Below are 27383 nucleotides of genomic sequence, written 5' to 3' on the forward strand. Positions count from 1 at the left end.
GCTGTATAATTGTGAATGGTCCCAAAAACGTGTCAAAAGTGTCCGATGTGTTCGCCGCAATGTCACGGTCACAATAAAAAATCGCAGATCGCCGCCAACACAAAAAATGTATAAAATAAAAATGCCATAAATCTATCACCTATTTTGTAGACGCTATAACTTTTGCGCAAACCAATCAATATACGATTATTGCGATTTTTTTTCACCAAAAATATGTAGAAGAATACGTATCGGCCTAAACTGAGTAAAAAAAATTTTTTTTTTTAAAAAAATTGTAATATTTATTAAATGAAAAAGTAAAAAATATTGTGTTTTTAAAAAAGATTGTCGCTCTTCTTTTGTTTATAGTGCAAAAAATAAAAACCGCAGAGATGATCAAATACCACCAAACGAAAGCTCTATTTGTGGGGGGAAAAAACATAAAGATTTAGTTTGGGTACAGTGTTGCATGACCACGCAATTGTCATTCAAAGTGCAACAGCGCTGAAAACTAAAAATTGGTCTGGGCAGGAAGGGGGTGAAAATGCCCTGTATGGAAGGGGTTAAGCAACATGCTTCCTCTTAGAGCCCTTTCACACTGGGGCAGTGGGGACGTCGGCCGTAAGGCGTCGCTATTTTTTGCTGCGCTTTACCGTAATTTTTGTGGCGCTATTTGACGCAAAACGTTACTGCAGCAGCGCTTTGTTCAGCGGTGCTGCCCATTGATTTCAATGGGCCGGGGCGCGCTGTACTAGCGGTGTATACACCCGCTCCCACCGTCCTGCCAGAGCACCACTTCAGGCTTTCATACTGGAGTGAAAGGAGCAGCTCTTTCAGGGCACTTTGCAGGCGCTATTTTTAGCGTTATAGCGCCTGAGTGTGAAAGGGGTCTTAAGCTGAAAAGGCAATGGACAGGGTGGTACACATGTCACCTTAATGGGGTTGTGCGGCAAACTGCATTGGTGAGGAGTATAATGGAGTTAAAACAGGCAGTGAAGATGCCTCTGAAAAGTGATTCACCATGGAAAATGTGTACACGGGTCGTTAACTTGATTTTTCCTATTCAAACCATGGAGTGCAGAAGCTAATTATCATTAATAAGCACATATGAGCTTCAGGTGATATACATCTAGACCCAGGGAAACACCTCTTCCTGGTCTACCTTTCTTCCTGTGAATGTACCTGCGAAGCTTATGCTCTCTCCCAGTGCCATACGTGATTATACATAAAACGGGTTGATGGAGGAAGCTACAGCCTCATCATCTTCTGCACTATACCACGATGAAGATGATTTCTGCTGTCCCATTTGTCAGGAGACCTTCCAAACTCCAGTGAGAACTGAGAGCTGTCGGCATGTGTGAGTACCTGATCATGGTGATTTTTTTTATTCCATATTATAGATGAGTTTTAGGTTGTTTGTCGCACATTTCTGTACTATCTGATACTCTAATTTAAAGTGGTGTGCTATTTCTATTGTATAAGTGGACTTTCTTTTCATAGACAAGCAGTGAGAACCGCAAGCTTTTATGAAGCTTTCATTAAGCTATGAGCAGATTTCTTTAAGCCTTTAGCCCATGTTCGCATTGAGGGCGGGTTTGAAATTGTGCGACTTCAGCTGAACTTGCACGCTTTCAAACTGACAAAGCAGTCCGTCTTTGGGGGTGATTTGACAGACATCTGTGCGGGTTCATGCATGGATATCTATTCCAATCAGTGGCGTCACTAGGGTTGGTGTCACCCAGTGCGGTAAAACATGGTGTCACCCCCCCCGTCTAGCACCAAGCAGGCAGCGCACGAGGCGCACCCCAAACCAGCCCCTGTAAATGATAGTATAGTGGCAGGTTGGGGTAGTATAGAGTGGTATAGTGGCAGGTTGGTGTAGTGGGGTGGTATAGGGAATGTTGGGGTGGTATAGGGAATGTTGGGGTGGTATAGGGAATGTTGGGGTGGTATAGGGCAAGTTAGGGTTGCATAGGGCAAGTTAGGGTTGCATAGGGCAAGTTAGGGTTGCATAGGGCAAGTTAGGGTTGCATAGGGCAAGTTAGGGTTGCATAGGGCAGGTTGGGGTTGCATAGGGCAGGTTGGGGTGGTACAGGGCAGGTTGGGGTGGTACAGGGCAGGTTGGGGTGGTACAGGGCAAGTTGGGGTGGTACAGGGCAAGTTGGGGTGGTACAGGGCAAGTTGGGGTGGTACAGGGCAAGTTGGGGTGGTACAGGGCAAGTTGGGGTGGTACAGGGCAAGTTGGGGTGGTACAGGGCAAGTTGGGGTGGTACAGGGCAAGTTGGGGTGGTACAGGGCAAGTTGGGGTGGCATTGGGCAGGTTGGGGTGGTATAGGGCAAGTTATGGTGGCATAGGGCAGATTGGGTAGGTACAGGGCAAGTTAGGGTGATACAGGGCTGTTTGGGGTAGTACAGGGCAGGCTGTGGTGGTACAGGGCTGTTTGGGGGGGGGGGGTACAGGGCTGTTTGGGGTGGTACAGGGCAGGCTGGGATTGCACAGGGCAGGCTGGGCATGTCGGCTAAAAAAAACAAAAAACAAAAAAAAAAAACGGGATGGTGTGGACCGCACCCCCCTAGCAATGCCTCTGATTCCAATGGCCAAAACTAGTACAAGAACAACTTTTGGGAATCTGAGTCGCACAGATTCTGATGGTTCTGTTGCTGGCAATAGCCGCCATTTTGACATGTGAACGGGGGCTTAAAGAGCTTTTTTAGCTCTTATTTGAAAATGTTATATGCAAATCTCAATGGGCGTGTGATTGTCACTTTAAGCAAGCTGCTAGCAAGCTTTCAACCAGCTTCAAATAGCCTAGACTGCCAGCAGCTTGTTTAATGTGGCAATCAATACTCCCATTAGGATCTGTGTTCAACATTTACAAACTGGAGTTGAATGGTACTTTAACCACTTGCCTACTGGGCACTTAAACCCCCTTCCTGCCCAGACCAATTTTCAGCTTTCATCGCTGTCACTCCTTGAATGACAATTTAGGCGGTCATGCAACACTGTTTCCAAATGACTTTTTTTTTTTTTTTTCATACAAATAGAGCTTTCTTTTGGGGGCATTTTTTTCCCCCTCATGTTAGTGTGACTTTTTTTTAAGTCGCACTAACATGAGGGGAAAAAAATGCCACCAAAAGAAAGCTCTATTTGTATGAAAAAAAAAAAAAGTCACACTAACATGAGGGGGGAAAAAAATGCCACCAAAAGAAAGCTCTATTTGTATGAAGAGAAAAAAAAAAGCTGATCACTGGCTTCTGTCAGAGGGACATGGGTCCCTCACACAGAGACACAGCTGCCTCATCTGTGCCTCCCATCAGCAAGGATCTGGGTTTATTTTTTTTGCTAAAAAAGACCTACAATTTTGAAAAAACGTTTTTCATAGTTCCCCCTTTAAATTTGTTTTCTGAAAACCTGGGTTATTTTTATTTTTCCCTTCATTGATGATGGGTACTGGTGGGCACAAATGAGGCAGCCGCGGCTCTGCGTGAGGGACCGATGTCCCTCTGAGGCCTCGTACACACGGCCGAGGAACTCGACGTGCCAAACACATCGAGTTCCTCGGCGAGTTCAGGGATGAAGCCGCCGAGGAGCTCGGCGGGCCGCCTTCTCCCATAGAACGAGAAAATAGAGAACATGTTCTCTATTTTCTCGACGAGTTCCTCGGCGGCTCCATCGGGCCAAAAGTGTACAGACGACAGAGTTTCTCGGCAGAATCCGGCTCTGACCGAGTTTCTCGCTGAATTCTGCCGAGAAACTCTGTCGTGTGTACGAGGCCTCACAGAAGCCAGTGATCAGCTTTTTGTCCCTGCAGCCGAGCATCGGGACAATGTCTCCCTGGCTGTGATTAGCACATCGCCATGCTCACTTCTGTGCAGGCTCTGCACGTGTTCTATGCTAACACGCCAGAGCTTATCCTTACTCCCAAATGTACAGAACCGCAAAAAATATTAAGGTGGTAGGTAGGTAGGTATTAAACCCAAAAGCAAGCATTTTATTATGTTGCACCTTACCAATTCTTGGATGTGATGGCTGTATTTGTTTTCATTTTTAGCCTTGCTTTCTTTTATTTTCACCTGATGATCTGTCTTGTTTTTCAACAGAACAAGCTTCCCTCTGCGGTAACTGTGTCAGTTAAGAGTGTTGACAAGCTACCACTGATGGGGGTGCTTACAATGATTTGCTTATATTGAATCATGTAAAACCTTTGTCCCGAAAGGGGGGGGAAAAAAACTGTTTGCTGTAACTGCTTATGTAACTTCAATGTGAGCTGGAGCTTGGCTTTTGTTAGTGTATTTAAATTGGCTAGTCCATCTAACACACCACTCCCCCCCCCCCCCCCTCCCAGAGGTGGAGGAATACATGAGGTGTGTTCCTGAAGAAAAATGCAACCACTTCATGGAATGTTTCAATGTAAGCTGTAATATATATTACATTTTTGGTATACCAATTTGTACACGCCTGTGAAGGGCCATCCTCACCCCTATGGGATGCACAGGTGTTCCATGCAGGCAGTCTGTTCACATCAATGACGGACAGGTGGCTGTATGGCCCTCCATGGATCTCTAAGCACATTCCTCCAGAGTGTACATCAGTGAGAGTCCAATGCATGGATCCGAACAGTCTGTGTTCCCGATCCATGTATCGGTCTCATGCGGATGTACAGCCAGGGATTTGCTGGGAAATTTGTGAAGCTCTTGGCGGCTGCCAGCTTGTCATTGAATTGAGTACGTTGTCTTCATGGAACACCTGTACATTAAACACGGGTGTATGGATGGGTGTGCCCGTGTTAATGAGGAATAATTCATGTGCTTAGAAGTGCAGAAGAATCTTATGGCTTGAATTATACAAATTAAGTCAATAGACTGAAAATAGAACTTTATTATTTATTATTCTTATGATTAAGAATTTTATTAAGGTGTAAGCATAAAGAAGATAACATTTTGAAAAAACTTTCATACGCGTTTCATCTGTTGTGTAACAGAGTTAGCTGTGGTGATTACTTTATTTTCCAAATAAACACACAAAATGCAAGTTATATCCGCTCAAGTCCGCCAACCAGTATTAAAGCCCAACTCTAGGCAAGAAAAAAGATCCCTTGCAGTGGGGCTGCACCAGCACTGTAAGGATAAAATACTTGGGATGTCCAGAGAGAAACCATTATTTTTTTTATTTTTTTTTCTATTGAAAAGCATGTGGCGTGCAAAACGCAACCCAAAAACTCCACCCGGTGCAGGAAAAAATGTGCACACACATAAAGAGTGAAACTGCGACGGGTGCATCGTCAAATGGTCCTCCGAAAAGGACCCAGCTCTGATCCCCCGGGGCGTTAGGCTCCTGACAGGGAAAAGTGTAACTGTGATCCATACAGCCGAAGCCATATGGACCCATCTTGGTCCAGGCAGCCGAAGCCACAAGGACCCAACATCCTCGGAGGGACTGCCGAAACGGAACCCTCCTCTGTGAGGCTCCCCCGAAGGGAGACCCCATGAGAGCCGGCGAACTAAGCCGGAAGGCCATGTCCACCAACTCTCAAGACTTTCAGAGCAGGCCCGAGGACCAGCACCCTACTCGCCGCACTAAAAGGGCAAGCATCAAACAAAAAAAGTGACAAAACGAGACAAACGGGGTAAAATTAAAAAAGGCCAGGAACAAAAATTCCTCTGGTCCTAGCCAAAAGGCTCGGCCCTAGAGGCAGGTGTCAAAAAGGTGTATGTGGAGATCAGTGACCTAAGGTGCCACACGATGAGTGCCCCTCAACACTCGTGCAATGTATGGCACCCCTGGACTGCCACTCCAGGGGCACTATCTCCACAGGCTTTTCAACGGTCCCTAGCCCCCGGTCCGGACCGGCAGCACCCTTCCCAGCCAGGAAGATAGGAGAAGAGGACGGGGAGAGCCCACCTAAGCAGGCTGCTACCCACAACCCCTATCTCTCCCACCTAATCACATTCTGGAAATACTACCCGAGAAAGGCCGAGAAGCGATAGAGCAACCATTATGTTTACTTAACCACTTACCGACGGCCCACTGTATATGTACGTCCTCTTTTTAAAGATGGATATCTCGGTAACGGCAGCAGCTGCTGCCACAACCGAGGTATCCATCTTTTATGTGGGCGGCCGTGTAAACGATAACGGCGGTCTCCGCGGCGAGATCGCCGTTATCGGTGGCGGGAGAGGGGCCCCCTCCCGCGCCCTCCGCCGCTTACCGTAGCCGTCGGTAGCGGCGGAGGAGATCGGGTGCTGCTGCCTGGTGTGTGAGGACTTGAGTGAGGGCAAGATGGCCCCCACCCGTCCTCATAGCTTTGCTGGGCGGAAGTGACGTCAAAACGTCAGTCCCGCCCAGCGTCTTAAAGAGACAATTTTTTTGTTGTCATTTTTTTAAATGACAAATTTTCCTTTTTTTTTTTTCTTGCATTTAAGTCTAAATATGAGATCTGAGGTCTTTTTGACCCCAGATCTCATATTTAAGAGGACCTGTCATGCTTTTTTCTATTACAAGGGATGTTTACATTCCTTGTAATAGGAATAAACGTGATACATTTTTTTTTGTTTATTTCAGTGTAAAAAATCATAACATCAATAATAAGAAAACAAAAAAAGTATTATTTTAAAGCGCCCCGTCCCGACGAGCTCGCACGCAGAAGCATACGCGAGTAGCGCCCGCATATGAAAACGGTGTTCAAACCACACAAGTGATGTATCGCCGCGATCGTTAGAGCGAGAGCAATCATTCTAGCCCTAGACCTACTCTGTAGCTCAAAAAATGCAACCTATAGAATTTTTTTAAACGTCGCCTATCAAGATTTTTATGGGTAAAAGTTTGACGCCATGCCACGAGCGGGCGCGATTTTTAAGCGTGACATGTTGGGTATCATTTTACTCGGCGTAACATTATCTTTCACAATATATAAAAAAATTGGGCCAAATTTATTGTCTTATTTTTTTTTTTATTCAAAAAAGTGATTTTTTTCCAGAAAAAGTGCGCTTGTAAGACCGCTGCGCAAATACGGTGTGACAAAGTATTGCAATGACCGCCATTTTATTCTCTAGGGTGTTAGAAAAAAATATATATAATTGTTGGGGGTTTAAGTAATTTTCTAGCAAAAAAAACTGTTTTAGTCTTGTAAACGCCGAATCTGAAAAACACCTAAGGTCCTTAAGTGGTTTAAACTTCTTCCCTGCCTTCTAGCGGTTGACTGTTCTGGCATTCTGGCATCCATAGCAGGACCATGGACGCTTGCTGAGAGAGCTAGAGTGTGGGGATGTAGATGCTTTAGGGACTGGTCTATTGTAAAAGACAGCTACTACCCATTGATATCACTGGAGCCCTCTAATCTGACTGTACTAAAACTGCTTTATTGTATATTGTGGGTTTTAAATCGGTGGGAGAGATTACTATAGTTATGCAAATACAATTAAAAACCTACTAAGGCAACCCTATCAATAAAGTTTTTGCAGAAAATGCTTTATGTCGGCTGTGAAAGCAAGCGGAGCACGCTGTCCTCTTTGCCGCGGGGCCATATGTAGAAGGGAGAGATCTGCACCAACAAGGGCATCGGACATCGAGGTAGAAATGAGAACACACTCAGCTGGGTGTATGTACTGCGGAAAGCAAGTAAGTTGGTATTTTCTACAGACTATGGGTATGTCACGGAGTGCCCATTTTTAATGATTGAACACGTGTACGAGAAACTACAAAGGTGCTTAGCTGAAATAATAGAGTTTAGCTTCTGAGCATAAACATGTGTGTGGTGGCTTTTTTTTTTTTTTCTGTTGGGGTGATGGTAGTATGGGGATTTATAGTATCTTACAGTATCAAAAACATTTCACACTACATACAGTATATCAGAATAGCAGATGTTTTTTTAAAATGATTTGTCTGTAGTCCCTGCATTCCACAATTCATTATTTATTTAGAGGCAGATTACAGGCAACATTTATATTTCCGCTATGGTTGCTGTATTTCCCGGAGCCGGACACTGATGTTTCACTATTAACAAAAAAATTGCTGACAATTTTGGGGATTTTTTTTTTTACTTTCTGCAATAAAACATATCCCATAAAAAATCCCAATAAGCGTATATTCATTTGTTTGCACAAAAGTTAGTCCACAATCTTTGGCATAGATTTCTGGATATTTTTTGTTTTCTTAGTAATGGCGGCAGACAAATTGGACACCTGACACTTTTTCTACACTCTCTTTGGGGACCTGTGACACTAATAAATTCATGCTAAAAATATACACTGTCACTGTACTAATGACACTGGCTGGGAAAGGGGCAGTGGTGGCTGGTGCTCAAAATTTTTTGGGGGGGCGCAAACAAACGAAAAAAACCCCCAAACCATTGCAGCCTCACTGTGCCCATCAATTGTCGCCACTGTGCCCTGTAAAATGCCCCCCCCCGCCTGGCACTTACCTTTCTGGGGTCAGCCATCCTGCTTCTACCGTCCCTCGATGTCTTCTCCCGCCCTTGATGAAGCTTCAGCCAATCTGGTTACCAGTAACCAGAACCGGTGAACCTGATTGGCTGAGACGCCTGTCAGTCTTATCCAAGGAACACACCCCCCGTGCATCCCTTGGATAAGCATCTGGAAGCAGTTTACAGCCTATCAGGCACTTCCACAGCCAACCAGCTGCCGTTATTCAGATGGCCGGCGCTCGCCAGGCGGCCAGACATCTGAATAGTCGGCGGTAGCGGCAATATATAAATTCATGCAATGCATGAATCTATGTTTTGTATCAGTGGCGGTGTGGGAGCCAGAGGGGGTGGCACTCCGGCGCCCTCTGTGGACGCACCACCACTGGAAAAGGGTTAACATCAGGGGCGATCAAAGCATTTACTGTATGCCTAGCTGTTTTTTTACTGTAGTAAGGAAGGTGCTTGTACTAGAGGAAGGCATAGATCCATGTGACTTTGCAGGAACACAGAATCGATGCCTTCCTTGCTGACAGAATGGCTATCTGCCTCGTTTACATAGTGTCTGTGTCCTAAAGGATCAGCGGGTGCAAGCAGACATCGGGTCCATGGGACCCGCTGATCAGCTCCCGCTGTATAGAATCACAGCGGGTTCCCGTTGGTGCGCACTCGCGCCCGATACCCAGAAATGCAGGATCGTGTATATACATGTAGCAGTAAAAGTGCCATAGAGCAGTTGGCAACTGGTAAAGGATCAAACTGATGTCCCATTGCTGATTTAACCCTCGAGGTACTCAAGCTTTCTGTGGATCCACCATGCCTCAGGCTTGAGCAGTTTCCTGTGGAAATTGCCTTCCCTAACTAGTTTAGTAACCCTTTCTAGGCCATTGGATTGGGAACCAGATAAGCACCCCACATGGATGTCCATAAAATGTCAGTGGCTTTATAATGCTCTACAATTGTTCTTGACAGATGACTTGTGCATCCACTGTAATGAATATATCCTCACAGAGTGAGTGTGAGATAGAGATCGAGATCTACTGTATATACTCGAGTATAAGCAGAGGCACCTAATTTTACCACAAAAAAATGGGAAAACATATTGACTCGAGTATAAGCCCAGGGTGTGCCTCACTGTGTCCATGACTAGACTGACGTTTAACATGGGGAGTGTATGGAAGGGGTGCCTGGCTTTGAAAAATCAGACAACAAAGTTTGTAGAGGAAGAGTGGGGCGTGGGGCTACATGTGAGCCAAGTTTGGGGTTCAGGGGACCTATGGCCGGCCGTTACCGGGTCCCCCAAAGTCCGGGAGATCAGGCGCAAAAAGGTGACTCGAGTATAAGCCAGGGGGGCATTTTCAGCACAAAAAATGTGCTGAAAAACTGGGCTTATATTCGAGTATATACCGTATCTCTTTAACTGCTTGCCGACCTGCCGCCGTCGTTTTACGGCGGCAGGTCGGCTCCCCTGCGAGAGAGCCCGTAGCTCTACGTCGGCTCTCTCGCAGGCCACTAGGGGCGCGCGCCCCGACTCCCATGCGCGTGCCGGCGGGTGCGTTCGCTGCCGGGCACCTGCGATTGCTCGTTACAGAGCGGGGACCGGGAGCTGTGTGTGTAAACACACAGCTCCTGGTCCTGTCAGGGGGGAAATGCTGATCCTCTGTTCATATGTATGAACAGAGGATCAGTGATTTCCCCTAGTGAGGCCACCCCCCCTACAGTTAAAACACACCCAGGGACATACTTAACCCCTTCCCGCCCCCTAGTGTTAACCCCTTCAGTGGCATTTTTATAGTAATCCAATGCATTTTTATAGCACTGATCGCTATAAAAATGCCAATGGTCCCAAAAATGTGTCAAGTGTTCACCATAATGTCGCAGTACCGAAAAAAAATCGCTGATCTCCGCCATTACTACTAAAAAAAATATTAATAAAAATGCAATAAAACGACCCCCTATTTTGTAAACGCTATAACTTTTGCGCAAACTAATCAATAAACGCTTATTGCGTTTTTTTTTAACGAAAAATATGTAGAATACGTATTGGCCTAAACTGAGGAGAATTTTTTAATATATTTTTGGGGGATATTTATTACAGTAAAAAATATTAAATTTTTTTTTTCAAAATTGTCGCTCTATTTATAGCGCAAAAACTAAAAACTGCAGAGGTGATCAAATACCACCAAAAGAAAGCTATTTGTGGGGAAAAAAAGACGCCAATTTTGTTTGGGAGCCACGTCGCACGACCACGCAATTGTCAGTTAAAGCGACGCAGTTCCAAATCGCAAAAAGTGCTCTGGTCTTTGGGCAGCAATATGGTCTGGGGGTTAAGTGGTTAAATGTGTTAGTTTTATAATTGGGAAAAACCTCTCGGTTACCTTGGACAGAATTTGTGTTACCTGAACATAAAGTCTGCAATACTTTCATGACTCCGCCCCTCACTCTTTGTGAAAATGCCAAGATCTACTCCTATTTCCCTGAGAATTAAAAAGGGTTGAAGATAAAAAAAGTACTTTCCAACTTTAAAAATTGCACCTTTTTTTTTTTTTTTTTTTTTTTTTTGTCCAAAAACTTCAATACAGATCTGAAAGGAATAAGTAATTTTATATATAATATATTCTTGCATTCTACCGAATAGGCAGACACAATGGTCACACAGTCTTGAATATATACTGTATGTCTTCTTTTTATTGTCAAGTTTCTCACATTTTATTCTGCAGGGAATTCCTTTTGTGTATTCAGATTCTAACTGGAAACCCTAAAAATCTTCCTTTTTTTTTATTATTATTCTTTTTAGTAATGACTGCACTTTCCACCCTGAAGGCCTGTTCAGTCGAGCAGTTGTGCTCAGCTCTAATAAATTCCCCTACGGGAATGGCTTTCAATGTGTGATAAAGGTGGCAACTGCTTGCCAGCAAAGTAGTCACCTGCACATTCCTTGCAGAAAGTTCTAGTGAGCACATTACTTGAAACCCTATCCCCCTCCTGTGTGACAGCCAGGAAACATTATTTTTTCTTTATTGCACTCCCAAGTAAATGTCAAGTTGAAATCATTATAATTGAGTGTATCCACTAATATATTTCTACACTCAGCAAGCTGAGTTTTTCTGCTGGTAGTCTATGTGTATGGTGATTTGGCATCCGGACCTTTTGTTTTAGGTTTGTCAGTTGTCCTTGCGTGTCTGCATGTTCATTGTCTGTCTGTCTGTACCACACCCCATTTTTGTAGTGTGGTACCTTGCCCCAGTAGCAGTCTTTTTGGGTGACCCCCCCCCCCTTCTTTTTTTTTTTTCCCCACTACTATATATGCCTACTTTAAAGAACTTATTTTTATTTATTTATTTTTTTGAAGGGCTGGCATGAGATATTGGCTGAGCTTTCCTTAGCCTTGATGAAACGTATAAACAAACAGCTTTGGAATCTGCTGCATTTGAGATCTCTGCATTTAAGGCCCCATGCACACGAGACGCTGGTAAACGCGTGTTCAGGGGCATTTGGACAGCTTTTTCAACTGCCCCTGAACACATTCAATGTTCTCCTATGTGTCCATGCACACAGTCACGTTTTTCTGCGTTTTTTTCCGCATTTGCGTTAATGCTCGTTTTTTTTCAGAAGCAAAAAAATGGGTACCGCATTTCGCCGCGATTTCGTTTATAGGCGTTTTTAAAGGTGACCTATTTTTTTTACATTAGAAATCTCAAAAATGATGGCAAATGATGAAAAACCATTAAAAAAACTGTAATTGCTTGCATTGCATTGTGGACAATCCACAACTTGTGGCAGGTGACGTGGCCAGTGGACAATCCACAACTTGTGGCAGGTGACGTGGCCAGTGGACAATCCACAACTTGTGGCAGGTGACATGGCCAGTGGACAATCCACAACTTGTGGCAGGTGACGTGGACAATCCACAACTTGTGGCAGGTGACATGGCCAGGTAACGTGGCCAGGTCATGTGGCAAGTGGACAATCCACAACTTGTGGCAGGTGACGTGGCCAGGTGACGTGGCAAGAGGACAATCCACAACTTGTGGCCAGGTGACTGTAATTGCTTGCATTGTGGACAATCCACAACTTGTGGCAGGTGACGTGGACAATCCACAATTTGTGGCAGGTGACATGGCCAGGTAACGTGGCCAGGTCATGTGGCAAGTGGACAATCCACAACTTGTGGCAGGTGACGTGGCCAGGTGACGTGGCAAGAGGACAATCCACAACTTGTGGCCAGGTGAAGTGGACAATCCACAACTTGTGGCCAGATGACGTGGACAATCTGCAACTTGTGGCAGGTGACGTGGACAATCTGCAACTTGTGGCCAGTTGTCATGGCCAGTGGACAATCTGCAACTTGTGGCCAGGTGACATGGCAATGTGACATAGCAGGTGACGTGGCCAGGTGATGTGGCACGTGGACAATCCACACCTTGTGGCAGGTGTCATGGTCAGGTGACGTGGACAATCCACAACTTGTGGCCAGTTGTCGTGGCAGGTGACGTGGCCAGGCGATTTTGGCAAGTGGATAATCCACTTGTGGCAGGTGACGTGGCAAGTGGACAATTCACAACTTGTGGCAAGTGGACAATCCAGAACTTGTGGCAGGTGATGTGGCCAGTTGACGTGGTCAGTGGACAATCCACAACTTGTGGCAAGTGGACAATCCAGAACTTGTGGCAGGTTTTTTTTTTTACTATAGTGGAGAATATCGCAGGCAGCATTAGTCTCTCCCCTGAGAAATGACGGCTGTAAAATAGCCAGCAAGCTTCAAGTAGTGTCCGCTGGTTACATTTTTTTTTTTTTTTTTTTTTTACCCCAGAGGAACCCCTAAAATTTGCAGGTCTCTGAGAACCCTTATTAAAACCAACTCATCAATGGGGGGAAAAATGCGCCTTACGTTGATGGTCAGGCACCTTAAAAGATCATTGGTGTCATGCTGCTGGCATTACCAAATTGAATTGGCCCTGAAACTATGTAGGCACCATTAAATGGGTCAAACCGCAAAAGCTCAAGGAGCCCCTAACAATAGCTGGAAGAACCCTGGTTGAAAATTGCTGGGTTACATACTGAAAGTTCCATCCTTTAAGGGGTTAACTGCAATATCCCACTCTACTTTCTTGCCAGCAGCTGTGCAGTTAAATCTGTGTGTGGCTGTTTTGCCTCCAGTTTGACTGTTAATGACCATGAAATGTATCGCTCCCATCCATTAAATTCTGCCCTGCATTTATGGGGGTTAAATGCTTTCATGTTCTCATCAGGCTCGAGCTTGGCACTATATCCCCTGATCGCTCAGAACCTTTCTTATGCAGAAATTTGCCTTTTCAACCAAGGAGGGGATTTTCTTTTTAAATATAGAGAAGTGATTTCACATTTATTACTTTTTCACTCTCTATACAAGAGTATTATATAAAACCTAAAATTGTCTTTCAATTCCTTCCAGGTGAAACTGTCCTGCATGCGGCTTCATTACAAGTCCTGCAAAAGTTACCAGGAAGAATATGGGATTGGCCCCAAAGAACCCAGAGGGGAGAACACCGCCGCTGCTTGTGCAACAAAGCCGTAAGGCTACAGTGTGCTAAAATGCATTCTGCTCATGTGGTGGTCTTTGGCATGTGTGGTATGGTGTCTTGTTTTTCTGTTGTGGTGTTCCTCTTCAATCCCCTGGGAAGTCTACCTCTTCATATGCTGATAGTAAGGATTACATTTTTCACCACTACTGGGGCGCAAAATCTACCATGTTCCATACATTTTCTGCAATGCATGTTTTTTGCCTTTGCAAAGGCAAAATTTATGGAGGGGAAAAATGTACGTACATACATACATACATACATACATACATACATACATACATACATACATACATACATACATACATACATACATACATTTTTCACCACATGTCTGTAACAATCCATGCATACAAAGAAAACCATAACCATTAAGTCCAGAGATTAACTTATGTGTAATAAAATGGAATGACCCAGGGAAAAAGTATTAAACGCCTGAAGAAAGGAAGGTTCCAGAAGGTGTGGAAAGCTGAGACACCAGCTGAAATCTATCAGAAAGCAATCCTGCCCCTTGTCAGTGTAAATTGATATCAGATGGTTCAGTCTCAACTGATGGCCTATAAAGTGTCTCATTACCAAGGTGTTGCGCACAAGAAACATCTCATGATGGGTAAAAGCAAATAGCTCTCAAGAACCTTCACAACCTTATTGTTGCAAAACATACTGATGGCACATTGGTTACCGAAGGATTTCTAAACTTCTGAATGTTCCAGTGAGCACTGTTGAGCCATAATCTTGAAGTTGAAAGCGCATAATGTCACCATAACCTGGTGCACAAAGCAAGATTTCTCACGGAGGAGTGAAAAGCATTATCAGAAGAGTTGTCCTGTAGCCAAGGGGGAGACCTTTGAAAAGACCTGGCATTGGCAGGTACAATTGTTTCAAAGAAAACAAGAGGTAATGCACTCAACTGCCATGGCTTGTATGCACGCTCACTATGCAAGACTCAGTGTTAACACCACGCAAGACACGCAAAAAAAATGTTGAAGCTTGTTCAAAGTTTTCTGCACAACCTTTAGGCCGGAATCACACTAGTGCGTTGCTTTTTTGAGCTGCGTTGTCGTTGCAGATTTCTCTAGAGGGTGTTCTGCAGATCAACTGCGGTTTAGCTGCAGATCAGGTGCGAATTTGGAGACCTGGGAGAACTTCCGGGTGAGAGGAGAGTGGGGGAGAATTGTATTGAGCTGAATGAGAGAAACTCCTGCAGAGAACTGAACACATGTGCGAATTAGATGCGTACCCATAGAAGATAATGGGACTGAATTCGCACCGCAAGACATAAAAACCGCATGCGGTTTGGAGGCAATACGCAGTGCGGATGCATCGCACATATGTGAACCAGCCTCATTGAAAACAATGTATTTTGAAATGTCCTGCGAATTAGAATTAGGTTTAAACCGCACTCAATTCGCATAGGTGTGAACCTGGCCTTAGACAAGCCTGTTAAATACCGGGAGAAAATAGTCTGGTCAAATGAGACCAAAATGTAACTTTGTATGACGCAATACACACCATGTTTGGAGGTCAAATGGCACTGCGTATCATCCCAAAAACATGGTGTGGGGCTGTTTTTCAGCATATGGAACTGGCAAACTTTGTCATGGAAGGGAAGATGAATGGAAAAATGTGCCAAGACATTCTTGATAAAATAAAAATCTGCTGTCACCTACCAGGATGACGATGAAATGAGGGTGGACATTTCAACAAGACCATGATTCCAGACACAAAGCCAACGAAACTCTCAATTGGTTTCAAAGAAAGGAAATCAAGCTGCTAGAATGGCCCAGCCAATCACCTGACTTTAATCCAATAGAAAATCTATGGACAGAACTAAAGATCAGAGTTCATAGAGGCCCACGGAACCTTCAAGATTTGAAGATTGACTGTGAGGAAGAATGGGCCAAAATCGCACCTTAGCAATGCATGGGACTAGTTTCTCCAGGTGCTGTCTTGAAACTGTCATTACCAACAAAGGATTTTGTATGAAGTTTTAAATACATTTCAGTTAGTGTGTTCAATGTGTGTATAGATAGAGAGGGATAATTAATTAGATCTTTCAGTATATGCATAAACAAGTAAGGGTAACAAAAATGTATTGAAGAAATGTATGTAAAATGGTGGCTTTTGAGCTTGGAGATTGTGAAAAATTTTAACTGTGTGTGTGTGTGTGTGTATACGCATGAGGTAAAATTCTCAGTGGGGTCTAACATCTGAGATTTTTACCATGTATTTTAAATGGTTTATCTACATTTATTTATTATGTTGTTTTTTGCAGTCTAAGTGTTACTAAACCCAGTAGCTTGCATTCACTATATCTGGTCTCCCACAGTACACAGAGCATGGAAATGCAATTATTATTTTTTTTAATCTGTGTGTGTGTGTGTGTGTGTGTGTGTTTGTTTGTTTTTTGATGTGCGCAGACTCCAAATGAGTCCTATTCAATGTGTAGCTATAATTTGCCTAATGTAGTATCCTACCAGCTGAGATATTCCACTTCCCTTATTAAATATCTAGTAGTTCATAATTTGGAGTAATCTATTTAAAACCAGTTGTAGGGGATCCACTCCAAGAGTCTTCAACCATTCCTGCCAAATTTTAGAAAATTTGTGGGCAGCATTCCTATGCTAAGTGGTTTTTCTCACAAATAAGTATTTTATTGACTTGAATCCATTGATGGCTTGTGGGGACTTGGGGAAAGAGCCAGTATCTTGCTATCAATTTTCTGGCTAAATAGTGTAGTCTAACCAAAGCAATATAAGTAGAGGGAGAGTAAAACTCTTCCACCAGACCATGTAAGTGTATTCGGTATTAACTGGATATATACACTTGATAGTCCTGACCACCTCCTTCCAGTATCTCACCAATTTTGGGGCATTTCAAAAGCAAATGAATTTGATTTCCCTGAAATGTAGCTGGTATTCAGCCACCTATGCAACTGTAATGACGTTCTATATGTGCGATTTGGAGGATAAACAGATGAGACGGTTTGGGCTAGCTACCAAGATCTGCTCCCAGCTGTCCATCTATAGGTCCCACATCGGCCTCCCATTTTTCTCTGCAAGGAAGCAGATCTGGGGCTTGTGTATGTTGGCAAGCGTATACGTGCATGATTTTTTTTTTTTTTTTTTTTTATTATTCTTAGTGGAAGGGATGGTCAAGAAACCCTGAATTATCCAAACGTCGTACTGAATGTCTACCCTGTGCTCTTATGGCATGTTGTAAATGTAGATGCATATAGTACAAATTTACATAATGAGGGAAATTTAGTACTCGGGTTAGAATAAAATCTTTTTCTCAATCATCATATAATTGCGGAAAAAACGTAACCCTAGCAGATGAGCCATTGGGTAGTTTACCCAGTTCACTGTAAAATCCGTTATCCCATATGGAGTAATGGCAAGAAAACCAACCGTACCGTTTTGCTTTTTATTTCTGTCTATAGTTTTAAGGGTAGCTGCACTGTTAGACAATCCAATGGTGCTTCTGGAAGACTCATTTTCATTTGAGACATTTCTGAATACTCTACCATGGCATGAACTATTAAGTTCCTAGAAGGATTAGCTATAACTGGTAAATTCCACCCTGTCAAATGTTGGAGCTGAGTGACTAGAAAGTGCATAAAGGAATGAGGGACTTCCACCCCCCCCCCCTCAATCTTTAGGATACTGTAGGGTACTCCGGTTTTATTCTTGCCACTCCATTTTTCCATATTAATGCGTAGTATTGCGAATCTGTGTGGTCAAACCATTATCGGGGTATCCATACAGGGACATTGTGGAGGATATACAGTAATTGGGGGGGGGGGGGGGGGGGGAGAGAGCCCATACCAATTTTAAAAATGCAGTTATTTTAGTAAATATAAACTGCTAAAGACATTTCCTCATCAGAAGTATATAGCAGGCTTGTGACTTCTATCAATGTCTGGCTGGGCACTGGTTAAAGTTGCAGGAGGAGTTTTCATTCTCCTCTGACTGTTCTATGAGGCTGCATGACGCCTGAATTTGTCTGGTCAGTGCTGATTGACTCTGCGCTGATCACATGCACCCTCTGAGAAAAAAGACTAGCAATACATACCAAACTGAGCATGTGCAGATTGCCTCCAAGACTCTGATTCCATCTTTCTGATCCTCCTTTTACGGTCCCTAATCCATCTGCTGATAGAACAAACAGCCTTTTTACTCGATGCAGCGGATTAACCTCTGCAGCAGAGCCAAAAATAAAATTAGGTTTGGCCTAACTAGGGCATGTATGCTGTATTGTCTTTGAAAAAAAATGCCACTAATTAACTGGAATCCACTGTGCTCTTTCTAGATTGGTGAGGGGAAAAGGACTTTTGCAAAACACTGGTTCTCAAAATATGACCAGGAAATTCTCAGAACAAGAAAACCAGAGGAGCCCACAAACCTACTAATTTTTCTATATATGTTTTGTAGTCATGATGCCTCTGCATTTTATAGATGATACAATACTACTTGCATCAATGATTTGTGAACACTTTATTTCCTCTATTTTAGGATGGAAACGACATACAACTGCCCTCTGTGTCCACAGCAGAACCTGAACAGACAAGCTTTGCTTGATCATTGTATCTTTATGCATTATTTTGAAGATGGGGAAGCGGTAATTTTTTTGTTCTTTTTATTCCCTAAACAGGTTAAAGGATGAGTTCACCTTTTTATAGCTTGATACATGTTACACCTGCAGCTGCCCCTGGACCTCCAACTGATTGGACCCAGTGGGATTTTCTCAGCAGGCCCCGGCCAATGATCCATGGGTTGGGACCTGCTGATTGGCTGGGTCCAATCACAGCCCAGAGCCCTGTGTTGACAAACACCACAGGGAACAATCTGCAGGGGGGACAAATATTTCTGGTAAAAAGCAGCACATAATATACACTTTACCCCTTGATTACTCCAAAATGTTAACCTCTCCCAGCCAGTGTCATTAGTTCAGTGACAATGTGTATAGTATTGTCACTGATCGCTGTATTGGTGTCACTGGTGGTGTCAGTTTCCACCCATTGTTTGTTTAGTGTCAGATTTCCCACTGGACTATCACAGTCCTACTAGAAGTTGCTGATCACTACCATTACTGGTATAAAAAATACATTTGTGTGTGCATCTAGATGTGTGAACAGTGTTGCATGACCATGCAATTACTGGTTAAAATAGCGCAGTGCTAAATGGCAAAATAAAAACATTCAGGAGCTGAAGTGGTTAAGGGACACCTGTACCGATATGGGGTGAGCTGACACAGTTGGAGAAGAGGATGTGTTCAATATGAGTGCCGTTTCCTCTCTCCAGCCACCCTCTATGTAAAATGGATAGATTCATGCATTTTTCCATGGCCGCTGCTGCCACCCCCTTTTCGGGCGTTTGAATTACAGGTGTGTGTGTGTGTGTGTGTGTGTGTGTGTGTGTTTTTGCTTTTTTGTTTAGCCATGGATTAGGCTTCAAAAAATATGAACTGTGAGTGCAGAGCATTGCGCTCGCAGTCTACCTAGGTGTATTGGTAAAGAAAATACTTTGCTTTGCTAACACGGAACCGCCTCTCGTCAATCAAAAGACGCGGATCTAATACTGGTCACCTGATTGGCTGAAGGCAGAGGTGATACCATTGTCCACCTAGCAGGACAGGAAGAAGAGACACAGGGAGGACACGGGAGCAATCGACTGACCCGTGCTACCATCCCACAGCTTGCCTTTTGTCACCTGCTGCCTGACCCGCAACCACGATGGGGCACAGTGCCTGCAATTGATGTTTCTCTTTCGTTCATTGACGGACACAGCACTTAAATCTTGATCTTAGGGTTATATCGCCACCTTCAGGAGAGGACTAGGCAGAACATGTTAAACAGCAAAAAAAATGCACAGTACCAGGGGGCGGTCCTACTGGCTATAACCCCCTCACACTGCATTGATCAGCTCAGTTTTTTTTTCTGCCTAGTGTAGAAGGACCTGGTTCCCGGTGGGGACCATTTGGTCCTGGATTTTTTTTTTTCCGTTAGTTTGCACCCCCCCCCCCCCCCCCCTAAAAAAAAAAAAAAAAAAAAAAAAAAAAAAAAAATTTAACTTCAGCCGTCACTGGGTCTGGTCATCGACCTGCGCACGGCAATGGAACTGAGAGAATATCTGCTCAAATCAAAAAAGCTTGCATATTAAGGGTGTGGGGTGCATGACAAACTAGTGATGTAGGGAAGACAAGAAGCCACAGCATGGAGCACGTAGATACAGGTTCTGCAGCAGTGGGTTAGCTCTTCAAGAGAATAAAGTCCAAATTCAATCCCCTTTTTTTTTTTTTCTTCTTTTTTTCTTTAATGGGCTGTTTTTGTGTTTGTCTATTTTTTACATTTATGTGGCATGCACCCAATATAAGAAAGTTGGGCGAATGATCGGCTGGTGGTATATTTGGTGGGGGGGCATCAAACGCCGATCTCCTTGTTATTTTTGGCCAATCGGGAAACTTGTTTCAGGACCCGTTTCCTGAATGGCTGGGAGGAGATTCAGCGTGACAATAGCGACTCTTGATTTGCTATTGTCGCACAACTGGGCAGGCTCCGAGCACCGTGCTCTGTACCCCAAGCCAACCCTTTTTTCCCTATCCGTCTTTCAGGACAGCCACAATAGAGAGATAGGCTCCTCCTCTTCCTGTAGGAAACACTGCACAGCCTTCAAATTCTCTCCTCCCCTTGCCAGACCTCAGTTCTTGGTGTTTCCTCCGGTGGGGAGACACTGCAGAGGAATCAGAGCTGGGCAGTCAGGGGACTGTGGCTACATAGACTTTCCTATCAAAGGGAGCAGGGGCTTTCCTGGAAAAACAGGCGAGGACTTACCGCCGAAACGCCACCCCAATCCGTGTCGAGCGCGGCAGCCGGCTTGCGGGGGGTCCCTATCGTGTCCACAGGACCGAGGCGTGGGGGGCAGATCCGAGCGCCCTCCTTTCTCAGGCGGCATTCATCTCTCAAAATTCGCGGGCCGAATGGCGGGTGACGTCATTTCCGGCAGCGCTCCGGAAACGTTCCCCTTTGACCCGCGACTTCCGGTTCTGGGTCGCGGCGCTGATAGGGACCCACGCGTCTGCTGGAGGAGTCTGATACTCGCCGGGGCGAGTAGGACAAGCGCAACCACCGCAATGTCGGCGACTTCTCCGGAGCATGGCCCGACCAAGGACGCTTCCTCCAGCCAGCCTCAGGTAAGGGTTTTCCTGGGGAGGGATCCCGAACCTTAGGCTTTTGTCTTTTTTCCCCTCTAATGCCCCTTGGTGGTTGGGGGGGAGGGGGAGAAGACAGTGGGAACCCAGCAGTAGTGTCTGTCCAGGGATTCCCCCAGGGTTGTAACGGCTGTTTTTTTTCTTTAAAAAAAAAAAAAAAAAAAAAACACTTTTGTATGTAAATTGTTGGTTTAATCATTAATGTGTGGGGGGCCCCCTTCTTATCTTTTCAGAAAAGCCTAGAGAAAATGGGAAGGACACATAGTTCAAGGAAAAAATGTGCCTCCTGTAGGGACTCTCTTCCTGACTCTTGGTCTAAAGTGCTATGTAGAGACTGCATACTTTCTCTTGTTAGGGAAAGGGATGCAGAACAGGAAGATAGTTTAGCAGCGTCTGTTAAAGAACTGGCTTCTACGTTTTCTTCCTTTAAATCACTGTTTGAAAGAATGCAGCCCCCTTTGGACCCCACACAGGTTACAACCCATCCTGACGATCAGGGTCCTGCTCCTGTTTCTCCTGACCCTTCAGCAGTAGCAGTTGATTTTGCAGGCCCTTCTCAGGTACAACACTCTCTGTTAGAGAATGTTGCTTCCGACTCCCAGGCAGGGTCAGATGAAGAAGACCAGGACGGTGAGCCCAAGAAGTCTTCTAGGTATAAATTGTCTCTTGACGACGTTGAGGAATTACTAGGGGCTATTTACACGACCCTAGGCATTCACACAGACAATAAGCCCCTTAGCCTCCACGACCAGATGTACAAAGGTCTGGGGGAATACAAGGGTAGGGTCTTCCCGGTTCACAAACTTCTAGTAGATACTGTTAAGAAGGAGTGGCAAGACCCTGAAAGGAAGCCCTTTTTTTCTCAGTCCCTTAAAAGAAGATTTCCCTTCTCAGAAGACCCCACTTCCGTTTGGAATAAAATGCCTAGATTAGATGCAGCCTTTTCCCAGGTTTCCAAGAAAACCGACTTGGCATTTGAGGATATGGGCAATCTGACAGATGCCATGGACAAAAGGGCGGACTCTCTATTGAAAAAGACATGAGAGTCCGTAATTGGGAACTTAAAGCCAGAATTGGCAGTTACGGTAGTGGCCCGTAATTTGGAGCATTGGCTCTCAAAAATTCAAGAACACATTGAGGCCGGGACAGACAAGGACACTATCTTGGCTTCCTTCCCTACAATTTTAAAAGGGGTGGCCTATATTGCTGATGCTTCGGCAGAGTCAATTCGCATGTCGGCTAGGTCGGCAGCTCTAGCTAATTCTGCCAGAAGAGCGCTCTGGCTCAAGACCTGGTCAGGGGACATTGCTTCCAAGTCCAAACTATGTGGAATTCCGTTCACAGGGGACCTCCTGTTTGGCCCAGGTCTGGAGTCAGTCTTAGACCGCACGGCGGATAAGAAAAAAATCTTTCCCTTTCAAACGTAAAGCCCCACTGAAAGGGAGGGGATTTCGTCCCCAAAGAAACACAGGGGTCCCTAAAACAGAAGCCCAGAAAAAGATCTGGACACCCAGGGGAAGGGGAGCGATTTTTCGCCCTCCTGACCAGCCCCCTAAGAAACAATGACTCCCAGATCAGGGTGGGGGGAAGGTTGGGGGCCTTCCTCCCACAATGGGAGTCCTTTTCCCCCAACAGGTATGTCTTGGAGATCATCAGAAGGGGGTACTCACTGGAATTTTCATTCCCTCCCCCTCAAAGGTACCTGGTCACTCAGCTTCCCAGAGACAAGGGAAAGGCAGAATCTCTGATAGGGGCCTTGAAGGACCTGGAGGACCAAAATGTTGTCCTCAGAGTCCCAAAAGTGGAAGAAAAAAAGGGGTTTTACTCCCATATTTTCGTGGTAAGGAAACCTTCTGGGAAGTACAGGTTAATCCTAAACCTAAAACCACTGAACAGGTCAGTTGCGTACAAGAGATTCCGTATGGAGTCAATTTTTTCGGTCAGGGCCCTCCTACCTCAGAATTGCTTTATGGTCTCCCTGGACCTCAGAGACGCGTACCTGCACGTACCCATTGCAGAGGGGTCTCAGGAGTTTCTGCGTCTAGCGATAGACTTGGGAACAACGGTGGTGCACCTTCAGTTCCAGGCCTTGCCATTCGGTCTATCCTCCTCGCCCCGCGTGTTCACAAAGGTCCTGGCGGAACCTATAGTCTTTCTGCGGCTCCAGGGGGTAGGCATAATGGCATACTTGGACGACCTGCTTCTCTTTGCGGCATCTCCAGAACAACTACGCAGGGACCTAGACTTAACCAAGAAGACCCTTACGGCTCTAGGGTGGCTGTTAAACTTAGACAAGTCCAGCCTAATACCCTCTCAACGCATTCTGTACTTGGGGTACCTTTTGGACTCCACCCTTTTAAGGCTTTTTCTTCCCTTAGAGAAGGCTCTGAAATTAGACAGGGCGGTAGCTGCCCTTCAGGGCAGTCATCAGGTATCAATCAGATCCCTGATGTCAACATTGGGTTTGTTAACCTCCACCCTCCTGGCTGTCCAGTGGGCAGGTTCTCACTTTCGGACCCTGCAGGCCTTCCTGCTAAAAATCTGGGATCACAGCATAGAACGACTAGACATCCTAGTACAGGTCCCATCCCATGTAAAGAGGTCTCTCTGGTGGTGGAGAAAAATCTCCAATTTGTCGCAAGGTCGACTGTGGCATATTCCGTTCCCACAGGTTCTTACCACAGACGCAAGCGGCAGGGGCTGGGGTGCTCACCTGGGGTCACTTCCAGCGCAAGGCCTCTGGAAAAATGCAGAGCTGAAAAATTCCTCCAACTGGAAGGAACTGAGGGCGGTCGGTCTAGCCCTCATATTCTTCCAGGAAAAGCTACAGGGGCACCACGTCCAGGTGAGGTCAGACAATGTCTCGGCCGTGGCCTACTTGAACAAACAGGGTGGCACCAGGTGCATAGCTCTGTCGGCCATAACAGCAGAGATTTTTCACTGGGCAGAGGCGAACACCCTATACCTGTCAGCTGTTTTCCTAAAAGGGATAGAAAACAGTACAGCGGATTTTCTCAGCCGAAGCCAACTAAGAGAGGGCGAATGGGCCCTCAATCAGGAAGTCTTCCATCTCCTGGTCAAGAAGTGGGGTGCTCCGGAGATAGACCTCTTTGCGTCCAGAGCAAACGCAAAAACCCCTTGTTTTTTCTCTCAGAGCAAGGGGGAGGGAACAAGAGGGGTAGATGCCTTGTCCCAAACCTGGCACTTCAGGATTTGCTACGCGTTCCCTCCGCCAGTCCTTCTACCTCTGGTCCTAAGGAAGTTTCAACTGGAGAAGACTTCGCTAATTCTAGTTGCGCCCCACTGGCCCAAGAGGGCTTGGTTCTCGGTCCTCAAGCAACTGACCGTAGAACCCCCCTTTTTTCTGCCACTACGAGAGGATCTCCTCTCACAGGGACCAGTACTCTGCCCCCAGGTACACAGGTGGAACCTGGCGGCATGGCTACTGAAGAGACCTTACTGAGATCTAGAGTGTTTTCAGAGAAGCTAACTGCCACTCTTAACAGCAGGAAAAAGGAGATTCGTTCTATCTATAAAAAGGTCTGGCTTCGCTTCAATGCATGGGGCCGAGAAGGTACTTTTCCAGTACAGAGCTCCACATCCGTCCTGGAGTTTCTCCAGTGTGGGGCAGATAAGGGGTTATCAGTGAGTACCCTAAAGGGTCAGGTCTCAGCCCTTAGTGTATATCTAGAAAGACCTCTGGCCGCAGATCCTTGGATTATTAGGTTCTTTAAGGCTTTGTCCAGACAGAAGCCTTCTCAGGGACTCCCCTTCCCCAAGTGGGATCTTTCGTTAGTCTTACAGGTGCTAACAGGGTTGCCTTTTGAACCATTAGACAAATGTTTGTTAAGAGATTTAACGTTAAAAACAGTCTTTTTAGTTGCAATGACCACTGCCAGGAGAGTCAGCGAGTTGGAAGCCCTGTCCATACGACCTCCTTTTTGCGTTATTTTCCCGGATAGGGTTGTTTTTAAAACCGATCCGGCCTTTCTGCCTAAAGTTGCTTCTAAGTTTCATAGAAGCCAGGAGGTTGCATTGCCTTAGTTTTGTTCCAATCCCTCAGGTGAGAAGGAATTCAGGTTTAGTACACTAGATGTCAGGAGATGCATCCTACAGTACTTGGAGCTGACTCAAAGTTTTAGGAAGTCAGACTCTTTGTTTGTTTTGTTTTCCGGGGCCAGAAAGGGACAGAAAGCGTCTCGACGCACTATTGCTAGATGGTTTAGATTAGTTATTGGGCAGGCTTATTCCTTGGCTGGTAGGGAAGTCCCTACAGGAATAAAGGCACACTCTACTCGAGCAGTAGCTGCTTCTCAGGCTGAAAGGGCTGGAGCGACACCTGATCAAATATGCAGAGCCGCAACTTGGTCCAACTACGCCACCTTCGTCAAACACTATAGAGTAGACTTGGTGTCAGCAGGCGAACAAGCCTTTGGGAGAAAAGTCTTGCAAGCCGTGGTCCCACCCTAATTGTAAGTACTCGATTATCCTCTCTATTGTGGCTGTCCTGAAAGACGGATAGGGAAAAATGGAGTTACACTTACCGGTAACGTCCTTTCCAGTAGTCTTTCAGGACAGCCCTGGTTACCCACCCGAAGATTGGAGTGATTGTCTTTAGTCCAGGAACATAGTATGACATTGGTGTTTAATTATGGATTACTAACATGTTCTTGTGTCTCCCCAGCGGACCGGAGGTGCTCGTAAAAAAAACTGAGGTCTGGCAAGGGGAGGAGAGAATTTCAAGGCTGTGCAGTGTTTCCTACAGGAAGAGGAGGAGCCTATCTCTCTATTGTGGCTGTCCTGAAAGACTACTGGAAAGGACGTTACCGGTAAGTGTAACTCCATTTTTTTTTCTTAAATAGGGGCTCTAATCATGTGCTTATAACCCCCCCCATTGGAATACCTGCATCTGGCCCCCTGCACGTAGATTAGGGGGCCGGACACATGCATAGGGGGGGCGGTGCCTCTGCGCCCTTAATGGAGGGAGTCGCTGTCCCTGGTTTCACAGCAAGTCGGAAGGATAGAAATGTGTGCAACTTCTCATGTGGTAGAGCCTTTTTTTTCTTAGTGTTTACAGGGCTTTACAGTATTTATTTTATAATGAGTCAATTTAAGTTTTTCATATTTTTCAGGATTTTTCACAAATAACACTAGATAATTTCTGCCCCTCTGATATGGCATGGCTATAAATGGTCTGATAAAATTGATATTTCCACTTTGAGCATCGCCTTGAGCAATAGGGCTAATCCAAACATTTTAGCTGATCATGGCAAAAAAAGTTTAGAGACCTTTTTCTGACTTGTTGAAAAATCACTCCCAACAGAACTTCTTCAACCCCCCCCCCCCCCCCACTCATCCTAAAACATCCCCGTGTGTGTGTGTGCTCGCAGCAGCAGCTGGTGGGAGGGAAGAGGAGAAAAACTGATAGTGCTGTGAAGGGGGCGGAGCCAATGGCAGTAGGAGGAATCTGTGCAGCATCGGGTGATTAGGGTGTGTGCAGACTGATGATGATTGGTAGCCATGCATTTGCCATTAGTGGTGTTCAGGTGCTAGATGGATCTTGACTAAAGAAATGAAAACAAGTGCAAAGTCCCTGGTAAAAATCCAGATGGTGGTAATAAAAACTTCTGACAATCTTGGTCAATCAACTAGAAAAAAAAGTTTGGCTGAAGTAGCATTGCAGGCCCTAAAATGGTGAGAACATTCTGTTTCAGTTCAAATTTTTTTTTTTTTGTAGAAAATCAATAATAAATTCCTCCTCCTTATAGGTGTGCCCAATCTGTTGCACTCTGCCATGGGGAAATCCAGGTCAAGTAACTGCGAATATTGTTGCTCATCTTAATTCTCGCCATCAGTTCAGCTATGAAGAGTTTGCGGTAGAGTATAAAAAAAAAAAATATTTTGCTTCTATACGTGTACAGTAGATGCTCCTAATTCTGTAGATAAAGATTATTATTTTTCCTCTTCCAGAATGTTTATCTTGATGAAGACACTCAATACCAAGCTGCAATTGAAAAATCCTGTTTTGCTTGACTGCAAAGTATACAATAAGCATTAAACTGACTTCTTTTTTTTTTTTTTTTTATGTATGTCAATAAAATAATACCAAAAAAAACTTTCTAGAGTTGTGTGTGATTTTTATTTTTTTATTTTCCATCAAATTCTGTATCAGAGGTACAGCTTTGGGTGTATGGCGGAACGAGGGGCTCTGGCT

The 27383-nt window shown here is 45.0% G+C and overlaps 1 protein-coding gene across 1 annotated transcript; it reads left to right on the forward strand.

Moving 5' to 3' along the window:
* The first annotated feature begins 1096 nt into the window (after window positions 1-1096).
* On the forward strand, window positions 1097-27262 carry RNF138 (ring finger protein 138). Its single transcript, XM_040354116.1, has 6 exons — window positions 1097-1336; window positions 7432-7597; window positions 13834-13952; window positions 18475-18580; window positions 26938-27045; window positions 27140-27262. The coding sequence occupies exons 1-6, from the start codon at window positions 1218-1220 to the stop codon at window positions 27200-27202; spliced, it is 681 nt and encodes a 226-aa protein (XP_040210050.1). The 5' UTR covers window positions 1097-1217; the 3' UTR covers window positions 27203-27262.
* The last annotated feature ends 121 nt before the right edge of the window (window positions 27263-27383 follow it).

This window comes from Rana temporaria, chromosome 5, assembly GCF_905171775.1.
Source record: "Rana temporaria chromosome 5, aRanTem1.1, whole genome shotgun sequence".
NCBI classification, from domain to species: domain Eukaryota; kingdom Metazoa; phylum Chordata; class Amphibia; order Anura; family Ranidae; genus Rana; species Rana temporaria.